The sequence below is a fragment of the Scyliorhinus canicula genome, chromosome 18, assembly GCF_902713615.1.
Source record: "Scyliorhinus canicula chromosome 18, sScyCan1.1, whole genome shotgun sequence".
In the NCBI taxonomy this organism is placed as follows: domain Eukaryota; kingdom Metazoa; phylum Chordata; class Chondrichthyes; order Carcharhiniformes; family Scyliorhinidae; genus Scyliorhinus; species Scyliorhinus canicula.
In genome coordinates, this window is record NC_052163.1 from 42394254 (window position 1) to 42420801 (window position 26548).

General features: G+C 48.7%; 1 protein-coding gene across 9 annotated transcripts in view; it reads right to left on the reverse strand.

Moving 5' to 3' along the window:
- The window catches only part of LOC119953474 (mycbp associated protein), a 229365-nt gene that overhangs the window by 160409 nt on the left and 42408 nt on the right, over window positions 1-26548 (reverse strand). For all 9 annotated transcript variants that reach the window (XM_038777797.1, XM_038777791.1, XM_038777794.1 and 6 more), the window contains exon 4: window positions 1483-1589. In XM_038777797.1, the coding sequence (XP_038633725.1) occupies window positions 1483-1589 (107 nt within the window). The remainder of the gene's footprint in view (window positions 1-1482; window positions 1590-26548) is intronic.

A 26548-nucleotide genomic window follows, 5' to 3' on the forward strand; every position in this document is an offset into this window, starting at 1 on the left:
TGCACTCAGGTTTTGGTAAACGTGCAGGGTGCTACTGTCCCAATTGCACCTCCGCGTGCTCTTGGCCCATTGAAGAACCTGCTCCTTATCCAGGAACCTGTGGAACCGGACCACACTCACTCTTGAGGGACCTTCTCACCTCGGCTGCCTCACTTACGCTCTATGTGCCCTGTCCACCTCCGGCGGGCGAGCGAACACCCCGTTCCCCAGCAGCTTCTGGAACACATCTGCCACATACGCGGCAGCATCCAGCCCCTCATCCCCCTCCGGGAGGCCAACGATTCTTAAATTCTGGCGGCGAGACCTGTTCTCCAGGTCCTCCAGCTTTTCCAAGGGCATTTTTTGTTGGTCTCTCAACCCTCGAATCTCCACGTCCGCCACTGTTTGAAAGTCCGCCTGCTCCTCCACCGTCTTCTCCAGCTCCTGCATCTTCTCAGCCTGGGCATCCTGCCTTTTCTCCATTTCGGTCAAACAATTTCTGGAGTGGTTCCAAGTGGTCACATTTCAGTGCAAGGAAGCTCTCCTGCATAACCTGCAACAGGTGCTGAATTGTTGGCTGAGCTGGCGGTGCCCGGGTCTGGACATCGGCCATATTGGTTTCACTCGCAGCCTCCCCCTTGCCCTTGCTTGTCCACTTCTTCAGCTGTTTGCGATCCTTCTTAGTTCTTAGTTCCATACACCTCTGCATGGATTCAGTGCCTGAATGCTACTACTTTCAAATCCAGCGCTCAAAAGCGCAAAAATGCGGGGAAAAGGTCCAAGAGTCCGACCGGAGCGGGAGCCACCAAATGTGCGACTTACTCCCTCATAGCCACCACCGGAATTCTCAGGAGTACTTAATGTTAACCGGGGGCCGATTTAACTCAGTTGGCTGGACAACTAGTTTGTGATGCAGAGCGAGGCCAATAGCGCAGGTTCAACTCCCGTACCTGCTGAGGTTATTCAGGAAGGCTCCGCCTTCTCAACCTTGCTCCTCGTCTGAGGTGTGGTGATCCTAAGGTTAAATCACCATCAGTCTGCTCTCCCCATTCAAAGGGAAAAGTGGTCAATGGTCATCTGGGACTACGGCAACATTACTTTGTTAATGCCAGTTGCTTCAAATTGAAATGTGTCCATTAATAATGAGATGGCATAGAGAGTTCTGGGTGAATAACAAAAGGCAAGATTCCAGATACAGCAAGTAATTTGGAAGGCAAATTTGGAACTCCAGTCTCCAACATCATAGTCCCCTCCATCCCAAATTACCCGCTTCAACTTTCTTCCCAAAAATCCACAAACAGCGTTGCTCTGAAGGACCCATTGTTCCAGCCGGTCTAACTTCAATTTAAAATGTATGCCAAACTTTTAGTATTGCACTTACTCAGCAGGAGCCTCTGGCTCTATTAAATGAGCCAATTTAAGGAATATAAATGATTTTCCATATTTCCCCGACTATACCCCATGTCACAATTGATATAGGTTAATTGTAAGCTTGTACTTTACCTCAGTAAGTCCTCTTGCAAGTAATTCCTGCTTAAAATCTGCCAAGTTTCCAAGGATGCTGTGGGGCAGAACTCTCCCCTCTGCGTTGAAGCGAGGACCCCCAGGACCTGTAGGGTTAAGAGATGATTACAACCGCCACTTATAACAGTTGAGCATTGGTAGTTATTACGATGAGAAAAGCTCTGGGAGTCCAATACAAGTCATACAGTATTTAATGTGCTCATACACAAAGGTACCATTCATGGCCACATCCAATCGTACGCTGACCTGACACCTGACAACACTCAGTGGACAAGGATCAGGAGTTCAAGCCTGCACAATCGATATATTGCTGTTCCTTCACTGTTGCTGGGTCAAAATCTGAGACCTCCCTCCCTGATAGCACAGTGGATGTATCTATGCCACATGGGCTGCAACAGTTGAAGAAGGCAGCTCACTGCCACCTTCTCAAGGGCAATCAGGGATGTGCAACAAATTCTGGCCGAGCCAGCGAAGTCCGTAACTCTGTAAAAATATATATTAAAAAAAATCTTCCTTGGCCTTGCCCTGGGGTGCTGTCTGACTTATACTGCCCAAACTGGGAGAATTAACTCAGCTTGGGCAGAATTGAACCTGGGGCTTTCCAGGTGACAGTCAGTAGCCTGGCTGGTTTCAGAATGGTACCTGCAAAGGCCCAGGAGTAGGTCATCAGCCTGTCCATGCATTGAGAGATGCGGAATGACAACCAGACAGACATAAACTTGTGTTGTTAAAGATGGTGCATGACTGGGTCCATTGTGAGGAGAAAGAAATTTAAAAATATAAATTTCAGCACGTTCCATGTCCTCAAGCAGTTCACTGCTAATCTATTACTTTTTTTGAAGTGTAGTCTCTGGCGTACTATAGTAAAGGGTAGCAGCCAATATCTGAACCAGTAAATCCCACAGATTGCAATGAAATAAATAATTCATTTTGTCCTCCCAGCAATGAAAGTGTGCCATTTAAAAAAAAAAGTGTACTTCTTTCAACTTAGTATTCGTTTCTTCCCCATTACACTGGGGAGACCAAACCAGATTGAGTAGCCGCTTTTTGGAACATCTCAATTCAATCGGAGTTCAAACATGTCCCTGAGCTTTCCAGTGTCTGTCATTTTAATTCTCCACTTTACCCCACTATGATCCTGCCGAGCACAGCCTGCTGCAGTATCCCAATAAAACTGAACAGAAACTCAAGGAATAGCACCTCGCTTTTTTTCCAACTGGGCACAGTATTGAATTCAACCATTTCAGACTGTAATCTTTGCCCCCATTCTGTTTCCTTTTTTTTTTACAAGTTTCAGGTTTAATCTCATTTTTTGCTTCCACATAGTAATTATTCAACATTCTGCTATTCCTTTAGACTCAACTTCTGTTTCTGTACTTGTCTCATTCTCACTTCCTTTGGCCATCCACCACCATTATTTGCCATTTAATTATTCCTGCCTTCCAGCCAATCACAGCCCTTTCATTTTGCTCTTTTTCCACCCAACTATTCATTAACTTGGCTTCTCTCCAACAATGCTTCCTGACCTATTTTCATTATTTTCTGTTTTCCTTCGGAATCAGACAAAGCGCAATCCAAAACAAGTCCTCAACGGCAGATTAGGTGGAAGATGCTTGTATGGAATCAACGGCTGTGATGGCGGATGAAGGCTGCAGCAGTATGTGGGATCCCCAACCTCGTTGAGGTTCCCCTGCCACTGGAACTGGACCTACCCCCTGTCGAGGACCGTGAGTCTGCTGACGTGCAATGGCATAACCACGTTAAAAGATGTCCCGCACCAGGAGTCTGCCAAGAGGAAACCAACATACCTCCCCCACAAACACACCCTGCGGTGACTGGCAAGAGGTGATGGGGACAAGATCATGAGATCTGGAAGTCTCCAGCTTCAGACCAGCACATAGGCAATGGAGTTTGATTCAGTAATTTTGCTCTTGAAATAAGAACAGAAGAGCGTTTCAGCAGCTTTCTTCACAACTGAGCAGTCCTCTTCAGGATCCACTCTGCTCACTCCACATGGGCAAAGGTCTAGAAAAGATGCCCTGAAAATAGTCTGTTTTTTCTCCAACCTGGCTGGCAGACAACATCCAACAGCTCATCTCCCTGTAGTCAGAAAATCAAAGTTAAACTCAATTTCAGAACCTGGGTTGGAAAGGACTCTATGAGGCAGCAGTGTCACCCAAATTCACAGAACACCAGCTTGTCACCACCAACACATTAACCACAATCAAAAGCACTGGCACATGGTCAACTATGTCATCATCCGATCCCGAGACCAAAAGGATGTCCTCATCACCAAAGCTATGACCAGTGCAGATGGCTGCTGGACAGACCAACGGCTCTATTATGTTAATCAAACTCCACCAGAAATCAGCGAAAGACGAAGAAACAGCTCAGAAAAAAAGCTTGATGTTTCGAAGCTTCAAGAGCCAAGCATGCTAGTGAATATCAAACAATGTCTTCACCAAAATCTCCAAAGCACTCATTCCAATGGAGTGGAGTAAAACTGGAATGAGCTGAAGACAGCCAAAACTGGCTTGACGAGAATGCCTATACCACCCAAGACCTCAATCGACAAGAAGAGCAAACGCCTTCGCACCTGGCAAAACAACATGAGAAGAACTCATTAAACACCAAACGCATAAGTACAAAGAAGAACTAGGGAAATCAAGAACCAATGGTGGGTTCAGAATACCAAGGATCTGCAACTCCTGATCGACATGCATGGCGCCCAGGGTTTCTTCAGTGCCTCCAAGATATGGACCCAACAACCTAGACCTCAAACCGGTGCTGAGTAAGGATGGAGCCTATTTGAGAGAGAGAAAACATTAGCCTTCGATGGAGAGAACACTTCAAAGAAATCCTAAACCATGATACAATCATAGATAAGAATGTGTTCAACAAAATCCCCCAATTCTCCTTCAAAGAGGATCTTGGACTCCCACCAGGCTTGGATGGTCGAACCCGCCATTAAGCATGAAAACGAATGGAAAAGCTGCAGGAGTGGACGGGATTCCAGTGGAGATTTTCAAACTTGGAGGAGAGAGATCATCTCCAACAACTGTTCCATGAGGGGGGATCTTATTGAAACTTACAGGATACTGCGAAGCCTGGAGAGAGTGGACGTGGAAAGGATGTTTCACTTGTAGGAGAAACTAGAACCAGAGGACACCATCTCAGACTAAAGCGATGATCCTTTAAAACAGAGATGAGGAGGGATTTCTGCAGCCAGAGGGTGGTGAATCTGTGCAACTCTTTGCCGCAGAAGGCTGTGGAGGCTAAACCACTGAGTGTCTTTAAGACAGAGATAGATAGGTTCTTGATTAATAAGGAGATCAGGGGTTATGGGAAGAAGGCAGGAGAATGGGGATGAGAAAATATCAGCCATGATTGAATGGCGGAGCAGACTCGATGGGCCGAGTGGCCTAATTCTGCAACTATGTCTTATGGTCTTATGGAAAAACAGTGTGGCTTCCGACCAAAGCCTGGAACAAATGTTCATGATTTCCACTGCTCAACAAATTCAAGAGAAATGCCAGGAGCAAAACCACTCTTCCGTGGCCTTCATCGAACAGACCAAGATTTTGGCTGTGTCAATTGGGATGTGCTATGGAAGACTTTTTCAAACTTCTGGTGGCAGCCATGGTGTGATTAGTCGCACACAGGGCAGCTCCTGCTCGAAGGCATAAAAAAGCTCTTTTTACCTGAAAAGGGGAGAAACTTTGACCGAAAAGTGTAGCTGGAGGTTGGAGGAGAGGTTCCCCCCGGGTGTGGCATTTCTGTCAGTTACCAGAGCCGGCAGAAGGTGAAAGACCTGGCCAAGGAGTTGGAAGACACCTGTGGCACAGCAGTTATTGGAGAGATGGTGGAGGGGGAATGGCCAGTGCAGGTTTGAAAGCCCCAGATAGAACAGTTGATGGCTTTCATCAAGGAAGAGTTCCATCAACAAAGGAAAGGGATGTAGGAGGACCAATCGCTATCGAAGAGGCTGTGGCACCTGAAGGGCTCGAAGGAAAGGATCAAAAAGTGTCTGGAGGCACAGGGGTCGCAAATCCGAGAGATGGAGAGGGTCATGTCGGACCACAGCAATCAGGTGGTGGCATTGGAGGCGGAGGTGGGGTTCAGAAGAGACCTTTGCCAGACGCCGAGAACAAAGGTGGAAGAATAGGTCAAGAAGGCAGAACCTGCGCATCGTTGGTCTGCCGGAAGGAGTGGAAGGCACGGGTGCCATGAGGTACATCTCAAGGATGCTGGCAGGGCTGGTGGCGGAGGGGGTGTTGGACAAGACCCCAGAGATGGATAGAGCGCACAGGTCTCGGAGGCAGAAGCCAAGAGGTGGGGAGCTGCCATGGGCAGTGATTGCAAGACTCCACAAATCCGTGGAGAAAGAGAAGATACTGCAGTGGTCCAGGGGGAAACGGAACTGTGAATGGGAAGGGAACAAGGTCCGAATATACCTGGTCATATGGAGCTGAACTGGCAAACGGCGTGCCGGATTTAACAGGGCCAAGGCGGTGCTTTATTGACAGCAGATCAGGTTTGGGGTGCTCTACCCAGCAAAACTCTGGGTGATTTATGAAGGCCGGGAATATTACTTTGAAAAGAATATTACTTTGAGACCCAAGAAGCGGATGTAAAAGCTCTGGCCAAACTGGTAGTGGGAGGAAGGAAGTTGTGTCCGGGGATGGTTGCAGAGGACCAAATAAGTTTCATAAAGAGCAGGCAACTCTCCAGTAATAGAAAGGGAGTGTTAAACGTGATTATGACCCTGTCGAGAGGTAGTGGTGTCCATGGATGTGGAGAAGGCATTCGATTGAGTGGAGAGGCGGTACCTGTTCAAGGTCCTGGGAAGTGTTGGGTTTGAGCGGAAGTTTGTGGCGTAGGTGTGTCTGTTGTACATGGCACCGGTGGCGAGCATACAAACCAATGATATGAGCTCACAAAGTTTCGGGTTACACAGGGGAACGAGGCAGGGGTGCCCGCTGTCGCTGCTGCTGTTCAAGCTAGCAATAGAGCCCCTGGCAATGCCCTTCGGGGGTCAGCAGAGTGGCAAGGGATCACGAGGGGGAGTAGGGTGCATCGGGTGTCGCTATATGGACTGCTATTGTACGTGTCAGACCCGCTGGAGAGCATGGCGAGGATTATGGACCTATTAGGGAGGTTTGGGGCATTCTCAGTATACAAATTAATGCAGGGAAAAGCGAGGTGTTCCTGGTAAATGAATTAGGCCGGAAAGCCATTCAAGGTAGCTAGAGACAGGTTCAAATACCTGGGGTCCAGGTAACGGGAGAGTGGGCGACATTGCATGAATGGAATTTAACAAAGCTGGTAGAGGAGGTTAGGGAGGATCTTAAGAGGTGGGACATGCTGCATCTGACTCTGGCAGGGAGGGTCCAAGTAGTGAAGATGAATGTCCTACCAAGGTTCCTTCAATTTTTGGACCAAAGGCCTTTTTCCGGAAGCTGGATACGGTTTTTTCAGAGTTTGTGAGGGTGGGGAAGGTACCAAGGGTAAAGAGGACCCTGTTACAGAGGCAGAAGGGAGGGTTGGTGTTTCCCAATTTGTTACATTATTACTGGGCGGCAAACGTGGAAAAGGTGAGGCTGTGGCGCGAGGGATAGGGAGCAGAATGGGTCAGGATGGAGGAAGAATCTTGTAGGGGGTCCAGTCGAAGGGCCATGGTGACGACGCGTTGCCACTGGCACCAAGTAGATACACGGAGAGCCCAGTTGTGCAGTCCACTGTGAAGGTGTAGAACCAGCTGAGGAGACATTTTAGTACAGAGGGGATGTCTGTGTCAACACCGTTGTGTGTGATGGAACCATCAATTCTACGGACACGTGCTTGTAGGATTAGAATAGCGATTTTAATATACTTACAACAGAGCCAGCCTGTTAGCCGTTGAACTTTCGGTGAACTGGCTGGCTGACTCTATGGCACGGATCTTTATACAGCAGCTCCAGGGGGAGGAGTTCTGGGTGGAGCCAAGGGAGGAGCCCAGTACAAACTCTCGAGTACTCCCAGAGCTAGACCCCTGGTGGTCAGGTAGTGCAACTGCACTTACAATATTGATACATATATATACTTGGAACAGAGTGACATTGGTAACTTATAATACTATGTGAATCTCATTCACCACAGTGTGAAAACCACGGATTTGAGCCGGGGGGGGGGGGACAGATGGTATGTACAGGAAGTGGAGAGAAATGGGGCTGGAGAGGGTGAGAGATCTTTACCTGGAAGAGCGGTTTGCAAGTATAGAGGAACTGAAGGAGAAGGTACATCTTCCAAGAGGAACTTAGATATCTACAGGTAAGGTACTTTGCACGGACAGTCTGGAAAGAGTTCCCCAAGCTGCCCTACCGGAGCAATTGCTGCTCCAGGACGTGGAAGGGGAAGGCAGGCTCGGGGGCATATATGGACGGTTGGGAGAACAGGGAGGTGAGCATGTGGTGAAAAATAAGGAGAAAAGTGGGAGGGAAGCTGGGAGAGGAGATAAATTGGGGAATGTGGAGCGAGGTGCTACGCAGGGTAAACATGACCTCCTCGTGTGTGAGGATGAGCCTGATACAGTTCAAGGTGGTACATAAAGTATGTGTGACTCGGGTGAGAGTGAGTAGGTTCTTCCAGAGAGTAGTAGAAAAATGCGAAAAGTGTGGGAAAATGGAAGACTCTTTCACAGGCCAGCTGGCCAGAGAATTTGATTAACATCCCCAGACTCCTCCAAGGGAAGATGTCAGCAACAGTCCTCACTGGCGGAAAAGACTTCCTGTGACGACCATGGAGTACATACACAGGTAGTGCAACTGCACTTACAATATTGATACATATATATACTTGGAACAGAGTGACATTGGTAACTTATAATGCCGTGTGAATCTCATTCACCACATTCACCCCCTGTGAAAAAAATCGAGTCCAGCGGGGGTGGTGGCTCACAGAGTTAGTCTGACCAGCGGGTGCCAGGTCCCGAAGGGATACTATGTCCTGGCGACCGTCCGGGAACTCCACAAATGCGTACTGGGGGTTGGAAAGGAGGAGGCACACCTTTTCAACAAGGGGGTCAGTTTTGTGCCCCCTGACGTGCTTCCTCAGGAGAACCGGGCCTGGTGTCCTCAGCCACGCCGGAAGTGAGACCCCCGTGGTAGTGCCCCTAGAAAAAATGAAGAGCCGCTCGTGAGGGGTTTGATATGTCGCTGTACAGAGGAGGCATCTGATTGCGTGGAGCTCGTCTGGGAGGACTTCTTGCCATTGGGAGACTTGGTGTTTTCTAGACCGGAGGGTCAGTAGGACGGTCTTCCAGACCGTCGCGTTCTTCCTCTCCACCTTCCCGTTCCCCCTGGGGTTGTAGCTGGTAGTCCTGCTCGAGGCGATGCCCTTGTCGAGCAGGTACTGACGCAGCTCGTCGCTCATAAAGGACGAACCCCGGTCGCTGTACACGTAGCTGGGGAAATCAAACAGGGTGAAGACACTATGCAGGGCCCTAATGACTGTGTCGGAGGTCATGTCGGGGCACGGAATGGCAAAAGGGAATCGGGAGAACTCATCGATCATGTTGAGGAAATAAATGTTCTTGTTAGTGGAGGGGAGTGGCCCTTTGAAATCGATCACAAGGCGTTCAAAGGGCCTAGAAGCCTTGACCAGGTGGGCCCTGTCTGGTCTATAGAAGTGCGGTTTGCACTCTGAACAGATCGGGCAGTCCCTGGTGACCGCTTTTACCTCCTCGTTGGAGAAAGGCAGATTTTGGGCTCTGATGTAGTGGGCAAGCCGGGTGACCCCTGGATGGCAGAGGTCATCGTAGATGGCTTTCAGATGGCTGATCTGCGCGCTGGCGCATGTCCCGCGGGATAGGGCATCCGAGGGTTCGTTGAGCTTCCCCGGTCGATATTTAATATCGTAACTATAGGTGGGAGTTGGATCCTCCAGCAAAGGATTTTATCATTTTTTATTTTGCCCCTTTGCGATCGTTGGTCGGTGATAAGGGTGAACCTCCTACCTGCGAGGTAGTGCCTCCAGTGACGAACAGCCTCCACGATGGCTTGTGCTTCCTTCTCGACAGAGGAGTGTCGGAGTTCTGAAGCGGATAGGGTACGGGAAAAAAATGCAACGGGCCTCCCTGCCTGATTTAAAGTGGCTGCTAGAGCTACCTCTAAGGCGTCGCTCTCAACCCGAAAGGGAGTGGATTCATCCACCACCCGCATGGCTGCTTTGGCGATGTCCTCCTTGATGCAGCTGAAGGCCTGGCGCGCCTCAGCAGACAGGGGAAATCGTGTGGCCTTAAAGAGTGGGCGGGCTTTGTCCGCATATTGAGGGACCCACTGGGCGTAGTATGAAAAAAAACCCCAAGCACCGTTTGAGGGCCTTGGGGCAATGAGGGAGGGGGAGTTCTAAGAGGGGGCGCATGCGGTCCGTGTCTGGTTCCAGGACTCCTTTCTCCACGACGTAGCCGAGGATGGCCAGTCTGTTTGTGCAGAAAACGCAATGCTCCTTGTTATAAGTGAGGTTTAATTTCTGTGCCGTCTGGAGAAAACGGTGGAGGTTGGCGTCGTGGTCCTGCTGGTCATAGCCGCAGATGGTAACATTGTCCAGATACAGAAACGTGGCCCGCAGTCCGTACTGGTCTACCATTCGGTCCATTGCTCGTTGGAACACCGAAACCCCGTTAGTGACGCCGAAGGGAACCCGGAGGAAATGGAAGGGGCAGCCATCGGCCTCGAACGCCGTGCAGTGGCGGTCCTCCGGGCGGATTGGGAGCTGGTGGTATGCAGACTTCAGATCCACCGTGGAAAATAGCCAATATTGGGCGATCTGATTAACCATGTCTGCAATTCTGGGGAGGGGATACGCGTCTAGGAGCGTAAAGCGATTTATGGTCTGACTATAGTCGACGACCATGCGAAATGTCCCCCCGGTCTTGACGACCACCACCTGAGCTCAGCAGGGACTATTACTGGCCTCTATGATCCCCTCACTGAGCAGCCGTCGGACCTCCGATCGGATAAAGACCCTATCCTGTAGGCTGTATCGCCTGCTGCGTGTAGCTACTGGTTTGCAATCTGGAGTGAGATTGGCGAAGAGAGGAGGGGGGGGGGGCGATGCGCAGTGTGGCTAGGCTGCAGAAAGTGAGAGGGGGCAGGGGCCCGCTGAAGCTGAGGGTGAGGCTCTTGAGGTTGCACTGGAAATCCAGGCCTAATAAGAGTGGCGCGCAGAGGTCAGGCAGGACATAAAGTTTACATTTTGAATAACTAGCGCCTCGAATTGTGAGCGTAGCGACGGTGCGTCCTTGGATTTGGACTGAGTGGGAGCCCGAAGCGAGGGCAATAGTTTGGCTCAGAGGAAAAATAGGAAGCAAACAGCGTCTTACTAGCTCTGGGTGTATGAAGCTCTCGGTGCTCCCGGAGTCAAAGAGGCATGGCGTGCTGTACCCGTTAATCTGGACCTCCGCCATCGAACTTCGTAGGTGCTTGGGGCAGGATTGATCTAGGGTGACCGCGTTGAGTTGCGGGCCGCGTGATGAGTGCCCGGGAAAGTCATAGTCTTCCGGGTGGGCGTCCGGTCGAGTAGATGCCGGTACGTTCTGGCGAGCTTGATGCAGGATCACTTCGCTGAGTTGCGAGCCGCGTGATGAGTGCCCGGGGAAGTCGTAGTCTTCAGATGAGCTATCTGAGCATAGAGATGCAGATGGGGCCCGTGGTGGGGGTTTGCCAAGATGGCGGCCCCCATGAATCGCACGTGGCAGGATGGGGCGGAGTCGGGGCATAGGCCGCAGTGTTTCGGGCCCCGCGGGCCCGCTGGTGTTGGGAGCGATTTGTTCTCTCTACTGGGGAGTTAGAAACTGGGCCCTTTTCGCGAGGCACACTCTGGCAGTGGCCTTTCTTCCCGCAGCTGCTGCAGGTCGCGGATCGGGCTGGGCAGTGCTGCCGCGGGTGCTGGCTTTGACCACAGAAATGGCAGGCTGGGGCAGCTGAGTAGCTGGCTGGGGCAGCTGAGTAGCTGGCGGGGGCAGCAGCATAACTGGCTTTGGCAGCGCGGTAGCTGGGGGCCGTGCGGCACAGGCCTGGGGGGATTGTTGGTCGGGGGTCCACGATGAGGTCGCGGGGTCCGCGGGAAACGATGTGAGGCTGCGGAAGGAGACTTACATAGTGGTAGCAGTCTCCACAGTAGTATCTAAATCCTGGGCCCCCTTTTCTAGCAGTCTTTGGCGCACATAGTTCGATCTAAGGCCCGCTACGAAAACGTCCCGCACAGCAAGCTCCCTATGTTCAGTCGCGGTAACGGCTTGATAAGTACAGTCATTAGAGAGATTGTCCAGTTCCCTAACAAATTCGGCTAGCGTTTCTGTAGGCCGCTGATGGTGAGTCGTAAACACGTGGCGTGCATCAACCGCGTTAATGGGCCTAACATACATTTTGTCCAATATCGCCAGTGCTGCGGTGCAAGAACCGGCCGGATTTAGCTGTGTGGAGATTCTGTGGCTTACCCTCGCGTGCAGTAGGCTGAGTTTTTGTTCCTCCGTTGTTCCGGCGGTGCTGGCTTCTGCCAGGTAGGCCTTAAAACATCTCAGCCAGTGGGAAAAAAATTTCCTTAGCCTCTGCATCCTGCGGGTCGAGTTCTAGGCGTCCAGGCTTGAGGGCTGCTTCCATGATTTACTTTGACTGTTTCGTAAGTATATTAAATTGATGGAACCATCAATTCTACGGAATCGTGCTTGTAGGATTAGAATAGCAGTTTTAATATACTTACAACAGAGCCAGCCTGTTAACCGTTGAACTTTCGGTGAACTGGCTGGCTGACTCTGTGGCACGGATCTTTATACAGCAGCTCCAGGGGGAGGAGTTCTGGGCGGAGCCAAGGGAGGAGCCCAGTACAAACTCTCGAGTACTCCCAGAGCTACACCCCTGGTGGTCAGGTAGTGCAACTGCACTTACAATATTGATACATATATATACTTGGAACAGAGTGACATTGGTAACTTATAATACCGTGTGAAACTCATTCACCACAGTGTGAAAACCACGGATTTGAGCCGGGGGGGACAGACGGTATGTACAGGAAGTGGAGAGAAATGGGGTGGGAGAGGGTGAGAGATCTTTACCTGGAAGAGAGGTTTGCAAGTGTAGAGAAACTGAAGGAGAAGGTACATCTTCCAAGAGGAAGCGAACTTAGATATCTACAGGTAAGGTACTTTGCACGGACGGTCTGGAAAGAGTTCCCCAAGCTGCCCTACCAGAGCAATTGCTGCTCCAGGACGTGGAAGGGGAAGGCAGGCTCGGGGGCATATATGGATGGTTGGGAGAACAGGGAGGTGAGCAGGTGGTGAAAAATAAGGAGAAAAGTGGGAGGGAAGCTGGGAGAGGAGATAAATTGGGGAATGTGGAGCGAGGTGCTACGCAGGGTAAACATGACCTCCTCGTGTGTGAGGAAGAGCCTGATACAGTTCAAGGTGGTACATAAAGTATGTGTGACTCGGGCGAGAGTGAGTGGGTTCTCCCAGGGAGTAGTAGAAAAATGCGAAAAGTGTGGGAAAATGGAAGACTCTTTCACAGGCCAGCTGGTCAGAGAATTTGATTAACATCCCCAGACTCCTCCAAGGGAAGATGTCAGCAACAATCCTCACTGGCGGAAAAGACTTCATGTGACAACCATGGAGTACATACAATTCTGCAGTTTGTACAGGTTTTTCCCATTTTCACCCCCTGCCTCCCCATGATGAACAACTCCTTGAACATGGCCACGAACGCTCCTGCCTCGCCTCGAAGCCCTCAGTTAAAACCCTCAGTTCACATTTGGTGGCTCCCGCTCAAGACAGATTTTTATGGTCTTTTCCCCGCCCGAAGGGTGAAGTATTTGAGTGCAGGAGTGCCTGGGAAAGGTTTTACTCCTCTGGTGTGGCTGGTGGATGGATCCACTAACGAGTAGTGGGGAAGAAGGAAAGAGCTGCTGAAGCAGAGAATCCTCGTGGTGTGCCACAGGAAAAATGGCAGAGGGCAATGAGGCTGCTCTGTCTGCCCAATGCTCGATGGAGCAGTTGATAGAGTTCCTCAGTGATAAGTTTCGGCAGCAGAGGAAAGAGGCTCTGGAAGACCTAGCCAAGGTGGTGGCACTGTTTAAATCCAGGATTGAGCGAGTGGAGCAGAGGCTGGAGTCCCAGGGTTTGGCAATCCAGAAAGTGGAGGTGGCGGTGGGGGAGCACGAGGAGCAGTTGGCCTCGTTGGTGGCTGAGATGGGAGTGATTCGGGAAGCCAGAAGAGGCTAAGAGAGAAGGTGGAGTATCTGGAGAATCGCTGCAGAAGGCAAAACCTCAGGATTGGCAGGATTCCTGTAGGCATTAAAGGTGCAGAGGCCAGGGTGTACTTGGCAAAGATGCTGGAGCAATTGATGGAGGAGGGGGACCTTTGACCAGCCCCTTGAGGTCAACCGAGCACACAGGATGCTGATGAGGAGGGCAATGGTGGGGTGGTCGCACTGCTTTCTAGACAAGGTGAAGGTCCTTCAATGGGCAATGCAGACCAGGGAAGAGAACGAGTTGCGTGTGTACCGGGACCTGGCGAGAGGCGGGTCGGGTTTATTGTTTAACTGGGTTATGGCTGCCCTCTTTAAAAAGGGCGTGAAGTTGGAGTATTTTACAGACCCTACCTGTGGGTAACTTTCCAAAAGCAAGAGTATTATTTTGGCACGTCAGAGGAGACGATGAAGTTTGTGAGGGACATTTTGGGAGGAGTGTGAGGACACTGAAATTTGGAGGAGTTGTGCGCATTTTAAAAAAGTTTTTGATGGTGGCATTTTGGGGCAGGTTTTTTGTTTTAAAACAGGGGAACAACAGTGGCGAGTGCACCTTCCGCTGTTCTTCAGAGATGTATGGTCAGGTGGACTGGGTGGGGTGGGGGGAGGTTGGAGGCCTTGGGCAGGACCATCATGCTAGCGGGGCAGGCTAGTTAATAGAAGTGAGGTGGCTGGTTCTTTATTTGAGGATTGCTGACAAGGGTGGGCTTGGTGTGGCGCAGTTGGAAAGGGATCGATCATGGTAAACATCCAAGGGTGGGCCTGGAGGGTCACATGACGCATGTCGGGAGCTGGCTCAAAAAGGAGTATGGGTGATCGGTTGGGGAGCCCCCCCACCAGGCTGGTCACGTGGAAAGTGAAGGGGTTGAATGGGCGGGTCTTAATTTTACTAGGTTGGTGGAGCAGATGGAGGAGGAGTTTAAAAGGTGGGACATGCTGCCGTTGTCGTTGGCGGGTAGAGTACAGTCCGTTAAAATGACGGTGCTCCCGAGGTTTTTGTTTTTGTTTCAGTGCCTCCCCATTTTCATTCCGAGGGCCTTTTTTAGGAGGGTGAACAGCTGCATTCTGGGACTTGTTTGGGCGCACGGGACTCCAAGGGTAAGGAGGGTCTTTCTGGAGCGGGGCAGGGATAGAGGGGGGCTGGCACTGCCCAACCACTCTGGGTACTATTGGGCGGCTAATGTCTCGATGGTACGTAAGTGGGTAATGGAGGGGGAGGGGGCAGCATGGAAACGGATGGAGATGGCGTCCTGTGGAGGCACGAGCCTGAAGGCACTGGTAACGGCACCGTTGCCGCTCCCTCCAACGAGGTACACTACGAGCCCGGTGGTGGCGGCTACCCTCAAAATTTGGGGGCAGTGGAGGCGACACAGGGGGGAAGTGGGGGGCTCGGTGGAGGCCCCGCTGCGGGGGGGACCTGTTCATTGACGGGAGGTTTGCGAGCCTGGGTGAACTGGAGGAGAAGTTTGAGCTCACCCCGGGGAATATGTTCAGGTACCTTCAGGTCAAGGCGTTTGCTAGGCGGCAGGTGGAGGGGTTCCCTTCACTGCCCCTGTGGGGGGTAAGGGATAGGGTGCTTTCGGGGGTGTGGGTCGGGGATGGGAAGGTGTCTGACATCTACCAGGTGATGCAGGAGGTGGAGGAGGCGTCGGTAGAGGAGCTGAAGGCTAAGTGGGAAGTGGAGCTGGGGGAGCAGATTGAGGAGGGGATATGGGCGGACGCCCTGGAGAGGGTGAACTCCTCCTCTTCATGTGCGAGGCTTAGCCTCATCCAGTTCAAGGTACTGCACAGGACTCATATGTCCGGGACGAGGAGGAGCAAGTTTTTTGGGGGTGAGGACAGGTGCATTAGGTGTTCGGGGAGCCCATCGAACCATGCCCATATGTTTTGGGCATGCCCGGCACTGGGGGAATTCTGGCAGGGGGTGGCGAGGACGGTGTCGAGGGTGGTAGGGTCCAGGGTCAAGCCAGGCTGGGGACGCGCGATATTTGGGGTTGGGGTGGAGCCGGGAGTGCAGGAGGCGAAAGAGGCCGAGGTTTTGGCCTTGCGTCCCTAGTAGCCCGGCGGAGGATCTTGCTGCAGTGGAAAGATGCGAGACCTCCGAGCGTGGAGACCTGGATCAATGACATGGTGGGATTCATTAAGCTGGAGAAGGTCAAATTCGCCCTGAGGGGGTCGGTACAAGGGTTCTTTAGGAGGTGGCAGCCTTTCCTCGACTTTCTGGCTCAACGATAAGGAACTAGGTCAGCAGCAGCAGCAACCCGGGGGGGGGGGGGGGGGGGGGGGGGTGTCTCAGGGGGGTATTGTTTAAGTTAATTTGCTTATTGTTAATTTATTTTGTTGTTTATTGGGTTTGGGGGGCTGGGGGGGGGGGGGGGGGGTTTGTTACATGCATTGCTACGGGTGCCGGGGGGGTGTTTATTATTGTTATTATAATTATTGTTCTGTTGATATATATTTTTCAAAAGATTCCAATAAAAATTATGAAAAAAAAAAGAAATGTGACAAATCAGACCATGGAGGGATCAAGATAGATTGTTGTGAGATAGAACTGAGTGCGGTCAATATAACTATGAAATCTTGAGCATAAAACTTTGTGGTCTCTCAATATTGTTTCAACTCAACTGTGTTGCTGATCACATGGCACCAAAAATGTCTCTTATTCTCTACAATAAATGTATTTGGAATGAGTGATTCAAAAAAAAAGAATGGGCGGGTCAATCGATCACGTGCATTCATACACCTGAGGAGTCTGAAGGTGGCCCCTTTAGAGTACCCAATTATTTTTTTACCAATTAAGGGACAATTTAGCGTGGCCAATCCACCTAACCAGCACATCTTTGGATGATGGGGGTGAAACCCACGCAGAATGTGCAAATTCCACACGGTCAGTGACCCAGGGCCGGGATCGAACCCGGGTCCACAGCGCCGTAGTCCCAGTGCTAACTACTGCGCCACCGTGCTGCCCTTCAAGTGTTACATAAGGTGCATGACAGTAGCAAGGATGAGTAGGTTCTTTGAGGGGGTAGAGGATTGGTGTGGGCGGTGTGCGAGGGGAACCCGCGAATCACATCCACATGTTCTGGGCGTGTCCAAGATTGAGAGGGTTCTGGTAGGGGTTCGTCAATGTGATGTCTGTGGAAGTGGTCCCGAGTCCAGAGGTGGCGATTTTGGGGTGTCGGTAGACCCGGGTGTCCAGGGGATGAGAGAGGCCGATGTTTTGGGCTTTGCCTCCCTGATAGCACGGAGACGGATTTTGCTCAGGTAGCGGGACCCGGAGCTGCCAAAGCGGGGGTGTGAATGAGTAACTTGGCAGAATTTCTGATCCTGGAGAAGGTTATGTTTGTCTTGAGGGGGTCGGTGGAGGGGTTCACCTGGAGGTGGAAGACGTTTATTAATTTTGTTAAGGAGGTTTGGGGGGTCAGTGGGGGGGGGGGGAATGTGTGAAGAGAGTGGTATTAGGGGAGCAGGGGGGAGTGGCTGTTGGTTGTTGATAACATTGTTTGGTTGTGCTTCTGCTTTTGTTTGTTTATATGAAAACATCTTGCATAAAATATTTTTTTTAAAAAAAGGAAATATACATTTTTAAAAATATTTTTATTCTCCTCCTTTTTCACATTTTTTCCCGAATTTACACCCATCAACAATAAACACCAATCAGCAACAGATATGTCAATCCCCATAACAATAACAACGATCCCATCCTCCCACCAACCCCCAAACATCAGCCCGCATGTTTACACAAACAAATGACCAAAAAGGAATCAGGGATTCTCAATTCTGACCCACTGGGAAGCAACCCCTCTAACCCAGCTCCGCACCTTCTCCACATTCGCCACCCAGTAGTAGTACATCAGGTTCGGACGACCCAAACCCCCTGCCTGCCTTCCCTTCTGTAGCAGCACCTTCTAAAAAAAGGAAATATGACAGAAATCTTTGAGGTGTCAAGCAAGGATGTGTCATCCTTTTCTCCATCTTCATCCTTCACCTTGTCAAGAACAAGCTTCCCAGTGAAGTGGACATTATCTACAAGATGGACAGAAAACCTTTCAACTACTGGTTGAAATTACAAGAAGAAACAACACTAACGTCGCTCATGGAGCTTCAGTATGTGGATGACAATGCCATCTCCACTCTCTCAATAGAGAATCTCCAAGCCATGATTGATGCCTTCGTAGAAGCAAACTGTCTCAAACTGAGGAAGACTCAAGTCCTTCAACAACCCACCCCAGGGAAAGATCTGGTCCAGACCACCATCAAGATCAATAGAGAAACACTCCCAATTGTGGAACATTTTCCCTACCTGGGGAGCCACCTCTCATCTAACTCTGACATTAATGCCAAGATCCAACATCATTTCCAATCCACGAGCATCTTCTTCGACTCCTCACCAACTGCAGCATCTATGTTGATACCAAGATCCTCGTGTACTAGGCAGTCATCCTCCCAACTCAGAAACTTGGTGCACGCACAGACGTCACCTCAAGGCCCTGGAGGGTTACAATCAATCAACGCTGTTTGAGACAGATTCTCTGCATTAGCTGGGAGGACAGGCGCACTAACATCAGTGTCTTTGAGGGCGGCAAGAGAACTAGCATCAAGGTCATGATCATCTGAAACAGAGTTAACGTTTTGAGTCCATATGACTCTTCCTCACAGCTGAAGAGGGGTAGAAATGTGACTGATTATATTGTTGGAGAGGGGGATGGAGCAGAATAGAAGGTCAGAGAGCGAAGGAGAGATGTCATGGACACAAGATGAACCTGGTTATCTTGCATGGAAAGGGTCCCATTCCTCTTTTTTTTTTAAATTCGTTCGTGGGATGCGTGCTTCACTGGCTGGTTCAGCGTTTATTGCTCATCCTCGGTTACCTTTGAGAAGGTGGTTGTGAACTGCCTTCTTGAACTGCTGCACTCCATGTGGTGCAGGAACATCAAATGTTCTGCTAGAAAGGGAGTTCCAGGATTCTAACCCGACGATAGTGAAGGAATGGCGATATCATTCCAAGTCAGAATGATTTGTGGCTTGGAGGGGGATTTGCAAGTTCTGGTGTTCCCATGCATCTCCTGCTCTTGCCTACTGCTGGTAGAGATCACAGATTGAAGATGCTATCGAAAGAGACATGGTGAATTGCTGTAGTGCATCTTGTAGATGGTTCATACTGCTGCCACTGTGCATTAGTGGTGGAGGGAGTGAATGTTTAAGATGGCGGATAAGGTGCCAGTCAGGTGGGCTAGCTTTGTCCTGGATGGTGTCATGCTTCTGGAGTGCTGCTGAAGCTGCACTCAACCAGGCAAGTGGAGAGTATTCCATCACTCTTCATCTTGTGCCGATAGAACTGTTCTGTAGAAGTCACTGTAGAAAACAGTGACTCGGTTTCTCTCTCCACAATGCTGCCAGATCTGCTTAGTTTATCCAGAATTTTCTGTTTTTAGTCAAATGCTAACTTGATGTCAAAGGCAATCACTCTCACCACATCTATTGTGGCCCATTGGTGGCCACTAAGCTAATGCTAATTGGTCATTCCGAAAATAAACCTGCAGTTCTATTTTTAATGGCGAAGCAACTTCGTGTGTACGATAATCCTTTTCTGGCTTCCCATGCCAGATGAAAGGGTACAGTATCCCCTTCCTTCCTCTCTGAGCTGGCTCTCTGCAGGGAATCAGATTTCACCGAGGGAAGATACTACATCCTGCAAGCTTTTGAGAAACTATGCAGTTCTCCTCCCAGGGTATTCACTGTTTTGATTGTCCATAAGAGTGCATACAATTCAAGTGCTTTTCAGCCATCCAAGGAAACAACAGACATGGGGCTGATTCTCAACGAAGGATCCATGATGTTTCATGACGGGAAGATCGGTGCGAAACCCTTACCGATTCTGCAACTGGTGCGGGGCTAGCACCGGCGCTGTATGAAAACCGCGGGAACGCAGTACGCGTGGAAAACGGTTGGAGAATTGCCGGGCTGACAAGCTGCAGCCGCGCGTACACCTACAACCCCCATACATGCATCGATCGTGCTAGAAAAGATGGCGGCAGCTGTGCTGGACCGCATACTCGCTCACCCCCAACCCCACAGCCCACCTCTTGGCCACCCCCCACCACTCCCCTCAGCCCTGGCAGAAGCCTCTCGGCCAGTGACACGGATGCCGGCAGAGCGTGGCGGTGCTGGACACTCAGTCCGCACGCCCTCTCTCTCTCTCCGTAGTTGCCATGCCAGGCTCATGACTGCTGAGACCACACGTGGCTCACGCCTTCGGGAACTTGGCCCATCGGGGGCGAAGCATCATGTGTGGGCCCGCTAATGACATTCCAACAGGGTTGCAATACATGCGGTGCTCATCTCGATGGTGCCTATTTGGAGGGGGCGGTACATCGCAACCCACCGTCAAACCGCCGTTGGGAGCCATTTTCCGCCCGATCGCCGTTCCTGATTTTTCCATCGGGCAATGGAGAATCCCGCCCAAGATCTTTGTCGGTTGATAAATCCAAGAAAAGTCTCTGGAAAAAGGCAAAAATATCTACGCCATTATTGATCTTTCAAAGGGCTATGACTTCATCAACCCTGAAATCCTTCACAAAGTCCAGAAATTTGGATGTCCAGCAAAATTAATTAATTAATTTCCTGTGACTCCTCCATAACATTGTGAGAAAAAGTGTCCTTTGCAAAGGAGACCAAGCCCCTTAGTATCCAGATGGGTGTCATGCAAGGTTAAGTGATTCACTATCTACCTCACCCTGGTCATGGAACCCATTCATGAGCAACTCCCAATAGGGGTCATATGATTAAGTTTTTGACTCGACAAGCACCTCAACTGGTCCAGAGGCAAGGCTCAATGTAATGGCTCAAACAAATCTATGGCTTCAATATGCGTAGTAGCGGCCCACACTGGGAACTCCTGTCTGTTAACCAACCTTCCAACCATGCTATTATAATACCCAACTCCATACGCATATATCTTGTTTCTTAACCTTTTGGGTATCACCCTATCAAATGCTTTTTGGAAATCCAAATATTATATCTACAGGTTTCCCTTTAACAAACCTACTATCTAAGTCACAGACTCATAGAAGTCATGGAAGTTACAGTGCAGAAGGAGGCCATTCGGCCCATCGAGTCTGCACCGGCTCTTGGAAAGAGCACCCTACCCAAGCCCACACTTCCACCCTATCCCCATAACCCAGTAACCCCACCCAACACTAAGGGCAATTTTGGACACTAAGGGCAATTTAGCATGGCCAATCCATCTACCCTGCACATCTTTGCAGAGGAAACCGGAGCACCCGGAGGAAACCCACACACACACGGGGAGAACGTGCAGACTCCGCACAGACAGTGACCCAAACCGGGAATCGAACCTGGGACCCTGGAGCTGTGAAGCAATTGCGCTAACCACTATGCTACCGTGATGCCCCACATCCTCAAAAAACTTTAATACATTTGTCAAACACTATTTCCCTTTTGTAAAACCATGTTGATTTTGTCGGATAAAACTATGATTTCGTAAATACATTGTAAAGACTTCCTCAACAATAGATTTCAGTATTTTCCCGACGACTGACATCCGGTTAACTGGCCTGTTACTTCCCGATTTATCTCTCGCCTTTTTAGAATAACAGTATTAAATTTTAGTCCCTTAACTTTCTCCATTGTTTTTTCTTTGCTGAAATAAATTATCTCAAATCCCACTAGTGGGAGAGGTTTATTTATCGCCACAGCTATTAGTCTATTTACCCCATCAACCTTAGCCAGCTCTCCCCTCATACCTAATGTAAAAGCTTTGTTTAAGTTTATGATTCTTGCTTCTGATTATGATATTTCACTTTCAACTTAATAAGGAATTCAATTGTATTATGATAACTATTTCTAAGTGAGTCATTTACAATGAGATTACGAATTAATCCTACCTCATTGCAAAATACTAAATCTAAAATAGCTTTATTCCAGGTCAGTTTCACAATGTGGTGTTCCAGAAAAGTGTTGCATTTTACAATTCACCGTCCACATTTGATTGTTCCAGTATATGTGAAGATTAAAGTCACCCAGAATTTCCATTGTTTTTAAAACTCAAAGGGCCGATGAATACATTTCAGAAAAATAGGTTTGACACAACAATTTCAAAACAATCTTGAGGAATGAAAAGAAACAGCTTGCTGAGCAAAGTAACGAGTAATAAATAAAAGGTGGGTATTACTGTAATAGGTTGAGAACATGCGTTTCCGGCTCAATCACAGATTCAGGGTGCTCACTTAGTCACCCTCAACCCAGTGAGAGTGGATGAGAGTACATGATGGTGCATGTGGGTGAATAGTCTCACCTTCTCTTACGCGCTCTCACCTCCTCGTGCACTTTCCATCTTTTAAAAAATTAATTCAGCAGATGTGGGTATTGCTGGCTGGGCCAAATTTATTGCCCATCCCTAATTCCCGTTGAACTGAGTGGTTTGCTTCACCATACAGAGCAAGAGAGTGAGGCAGGTAGTGTAGGAATCTCCTGTGGCCGTTCCCCTGCAGAACAGATATACCACTTTGGATACTGTTATGGGGAATGGCCTCTCAGGGGAAAACAGCAACAGCCAAACTCGTGGCACCAGGGTTGGTTCTGCTGCAGAGGGTCGGGTTGATAAGTGTGACAGTGCAATAGTTATAGGGGATTCAATTGTAAGGGGAATAGACAGGCATTTCTGTGGCTGCAAACGAGACTCCAGGATGGTGTGTTGCCTCCCTGGTGCTAGGGTCAAGGATGTCTCGGGGCGGGTACAGGACATTCTGGAGAGGGAGGGTGAACAGCCAGTGATCGTGGTACACATCGGTACAAACAACATAAGTAAAAAATGGGATGTGGTCCGAAAAGCAGAAAATAGGAAGCTAGGAAGGAAGTTAAGAATTCGGACCTCGAAGGTAGTGATCTCAGGATTACTACCAGTGCCACGTGCTAGTCAGAGTAGAAATGACAGGCTGATGGGATGGTGTCAGGGAGAGGGTTTCAGATTCCTGGGGCATTGGGACCAGTTCTGGGGAGGTGGGACCTATACAAACGGACGGGTTACACCTGGGCAGAACTGGAACTGATATCCTAGGGGGGCTATTTGCGAGAGCGGTTGGGAAGTGTTTAAACTAATGTGGCAGGGGGCTGGGAACCGATGCAGGAAGTCGGAAGGTAGTAAAACAGGAACAGAAACAAAAGGCAGTAAGGGGGAAAGTGTAAGTTGTTACATGAAGAGATGGAAAAGGAAAATTAGGAGAAAAGTTAAGAGGAAAAATAACTAGGAGAGGTTACAGATCAAGGTGTTAAGATTCAAAACAGAGGTATAAAAACCAACATCAGTGTACTTTACCTGAATGCTCGTACTATTTGGAATAAGGTAAATGAGTTGAGGGCGAAATCATTGTGAATGACTAGGATTTAGTGGCCATTACTGAAACATGGTTAAAGGATGGTCACGACTGGGAGTTAAATATCGAGGTTATTAAACTATTCGGAAGGACAGAGTGGATGGTAAGGGAGGTAGTGTAGCTCTGTTATTTAAAGATGACATCCGGGCAATAGTAAGGGATGACATCGGTGCTATGGAGGGTAAGGTTGAATCCATTTGGGTGGAAATCAGGAATAGTAAGGCGAAAAAGTCACTGATAGTAGTCTATAGGCCACCAAATAGTAACATTATGGTGTGGCAGGCAATAAACAAAGAAATAACGGATGCATGTAGAAATGGTACAGCGGTTATCATGGGGGATTTTAATCTACATGTCGATTGGTTTAACCAGGTCGGTGAAGGCAACCTTGAGGAGGAGTTTATAGAATGTATCCGCGATAGTTTATTAGAACAGTATGTAATGGAATCTATGAGGAAACAAACGGTCCTAGATCTGGTCCTGTGTAATGAGACAGGATTGATTAATGATCTCATAGTTAGGGATCCTCTTGGAAGGAGCGATCACAATATGGTGGAATTTAAAATTCAGATGGAGGGTGAGAAGGTAAAATCAAACATTAGTGTTTTGTGCTTAAACAAAGGAGATTACAATGGGATGAGAGAAGAACTAGCTAAGGTAGACTGGGAGCAAAGACTTTATGGTGGAACAGTTGAGGAACAGTGGAGAACCTTCCAAATGATTTTTCACAGCGCTCAACAAAGGTTTATACCAACAAAAAGGAAGACGGCAGAAAGAGGGAAAATCGACCATGGATATCTAAGGAAATAAGGGAGAGTATCAAATTGAAGGAAAAAGCATACAAAGTGGCAAAGATTAGTGGGAGACTAGAGGACTAGGAAATCTTTAGGGGGCAACAGAAAGCTACTAAAATAGCTATAAAGAAGAGAAAGATAGATTATGAGAGTAAACTTGCTCAGAATATAAAAACAGATAGTAAAAGTTTCTGCAAATATATAAAACAAAAAAGAATGGGTAAGGTAAATATTGGTCCTTTAGAGGATGAGAAAGGAGATTTACTAATGGGAGATGAGGAAATGCCTAAGGGACTGAACAGGTTTTTTGGGGCCGGTCTTCAAGGTGGAAGACACAAAAAACATGCCAGTGACTGATAGAAATGAGGCTATGACAGGTGAGGACCTTGAGAGGATTGTTATCACTAAGGAGGTAGTGATGGGCAAGCTAATGGGGCTAAAGGTAGACAGATCTCCTGGCCCTGATGGAATGCATCCCAGAGAGCTAAAAGAGATGGCTAGGAAAATTGCAAATGCACTAATGATAATTTAACAAAATTCACAAGAGTCTGGAGTGGTCCCGGCAGATTGGAAATTAGCAAACGTGACACCACTGTTTAAAAAAAGAGGTAGGCAGAAAGTGGGTAATTATAGGCCAGTTAGCTTAACTTTGGTAGTAGGGAAGATGCTGGAATCTATCATCAAGGAAGAAATAGCGAGGCATCAGGATGGAAATTGTCCCATTGGGCAGACGCAGCATGGGTTCATAAAGGGCAGGTCATGCCTAACTAATTTAGAGGAATTTCTTTGAGGACAGTGCGGTAGATAACGGGGAGCCAATGGATGTGGTATATCTGGATTTCCAGAAAGCCTTTGACAAGGTGCCACACAAAAGGTTGCTGCATAAGTTAAAGATGCATGGCATTAAGGGTAAAGTAGTAGCATGGATAGAGGATTGGTTAATTAATAGAAAGCAAAGAGTGGGGATTAATGGGTGGTGTTTTTCTGGTTGGCAATCAGTAGCTAGTGGTGTCCCTCAGGAATCAGTGTTGGGCCCACAATTGTTCACAATTTACATAGATGATTTGGAGTTGGGGACCAAAGGCAATGTGTTCAAGTTTGCAGACAACACTAAGATGAATGGTAAAGCAAAAAGTGTAGAGGATACCGGAAGTCTGCAGAGGGATTTGGATAGGTTAAGCAAATGGGCTAGGGTCTGGCAGATGGAATACAATGTTGACAAATGTGAGGTTTTGGTAGGAATAACAGCAAACGGGATTATTATTTAAATGATAAAATATTAAAACATGCTGCTGTGCAGAGAGACCTGGGTGTGCTAGCGCACGAGTCGCAAAAAGTTGGTTTACAGGTGCAACAGGTGATTGAGAAGGCAAATGGAATTTTGTACTTCATTGCTAGAGGGATGGAGTTTCAGACTAGGGAGGTTATGCTGCAATTGTATAAGGTGTTAGTGAGGCCACACCTGGAGTAGTGTGTTCAGTTTTGGTCTCCTTACCTGAGAAAGGATATACTGGCGCTGGAGGGTGTGCAGAGGAGATTCACTAGGTTAATCCCAGAGCTGAAGGGGTTGGATTACGAGGAGAGGTTGAGTAGACTGGGACTGTACTTGTTGGAATTTAGAAGGATGAGGGGGATCTTATAGAAACATATAAAATTATGAAGGGGATAGGATAGATACGGGCAGGTTGTTTCCACTGGCAGGTGAAAGCAGAACTAGGGGACATAGCCTCAAAATAAGGGGAAATAGATTTAGGACTGAGCTTAGGAGAAACTTCTTCACCCAAAGGGTTGTGAATCAATGGAATTCCTTGCCCAGTGAAGCAGTTAAGGCTCCTTCATTTAATGTTTTTAAGATAAAGATAGTTTTTTGAAGAATAAAGAGATTAAGGGTTATGGTGTTCTTATAACGTCTGCCTCTTTCTTCTCCTGGATTCCCAAGTTTTCCGACACACTGAAAATAGCTACCTCTGGACTCAGTGCCACACTTGTTTTTAAACACCATGGACAGGACATCTACCTTGGTGAGATTCGAACTTCGGCCCACAGCATTACCCTGCGTCTCTGGATTTGGCACTCGGGCAAGCAATGGCGAGTGGGGTACGGCAGGGATCAATGCTAGGACCCCAGCTATTCAGAATATATATTAATGATTCCGATGAGGGAACTACATTTGTTGGATAAGTCAGTACTCCACCATTTAATTCTATTGTTCTACTGTTCATTCTATTGTTCTACTAGTTCATCTATGGATGCTTCCTGCCTTCAAATAAAAAGGCTTGAATTTAAAAATGTTACTGGAATTTACTCGGACCTTATTTGCTGATGCACCATCAATGCTAAACCCGCTGTCCCTTCCTGTACACTCATTCTGTGCTTACTCACATTGCTGCAATGCTCAATTATCTCAACTTTTCTTTAACATTTTTCTCCTCTGACTCTCCTACAGAGTAGTTTAGTTTAGATTTCTAACCACGGTCTCAATTACACTGTTTTGTCAGCACCCTGGTTGCTGCCAGGTTTAGGTAGGGCTGAATCCAACAGCCTCATCTCAGAGTACTGGTGCCAGTGCCCCTTGAA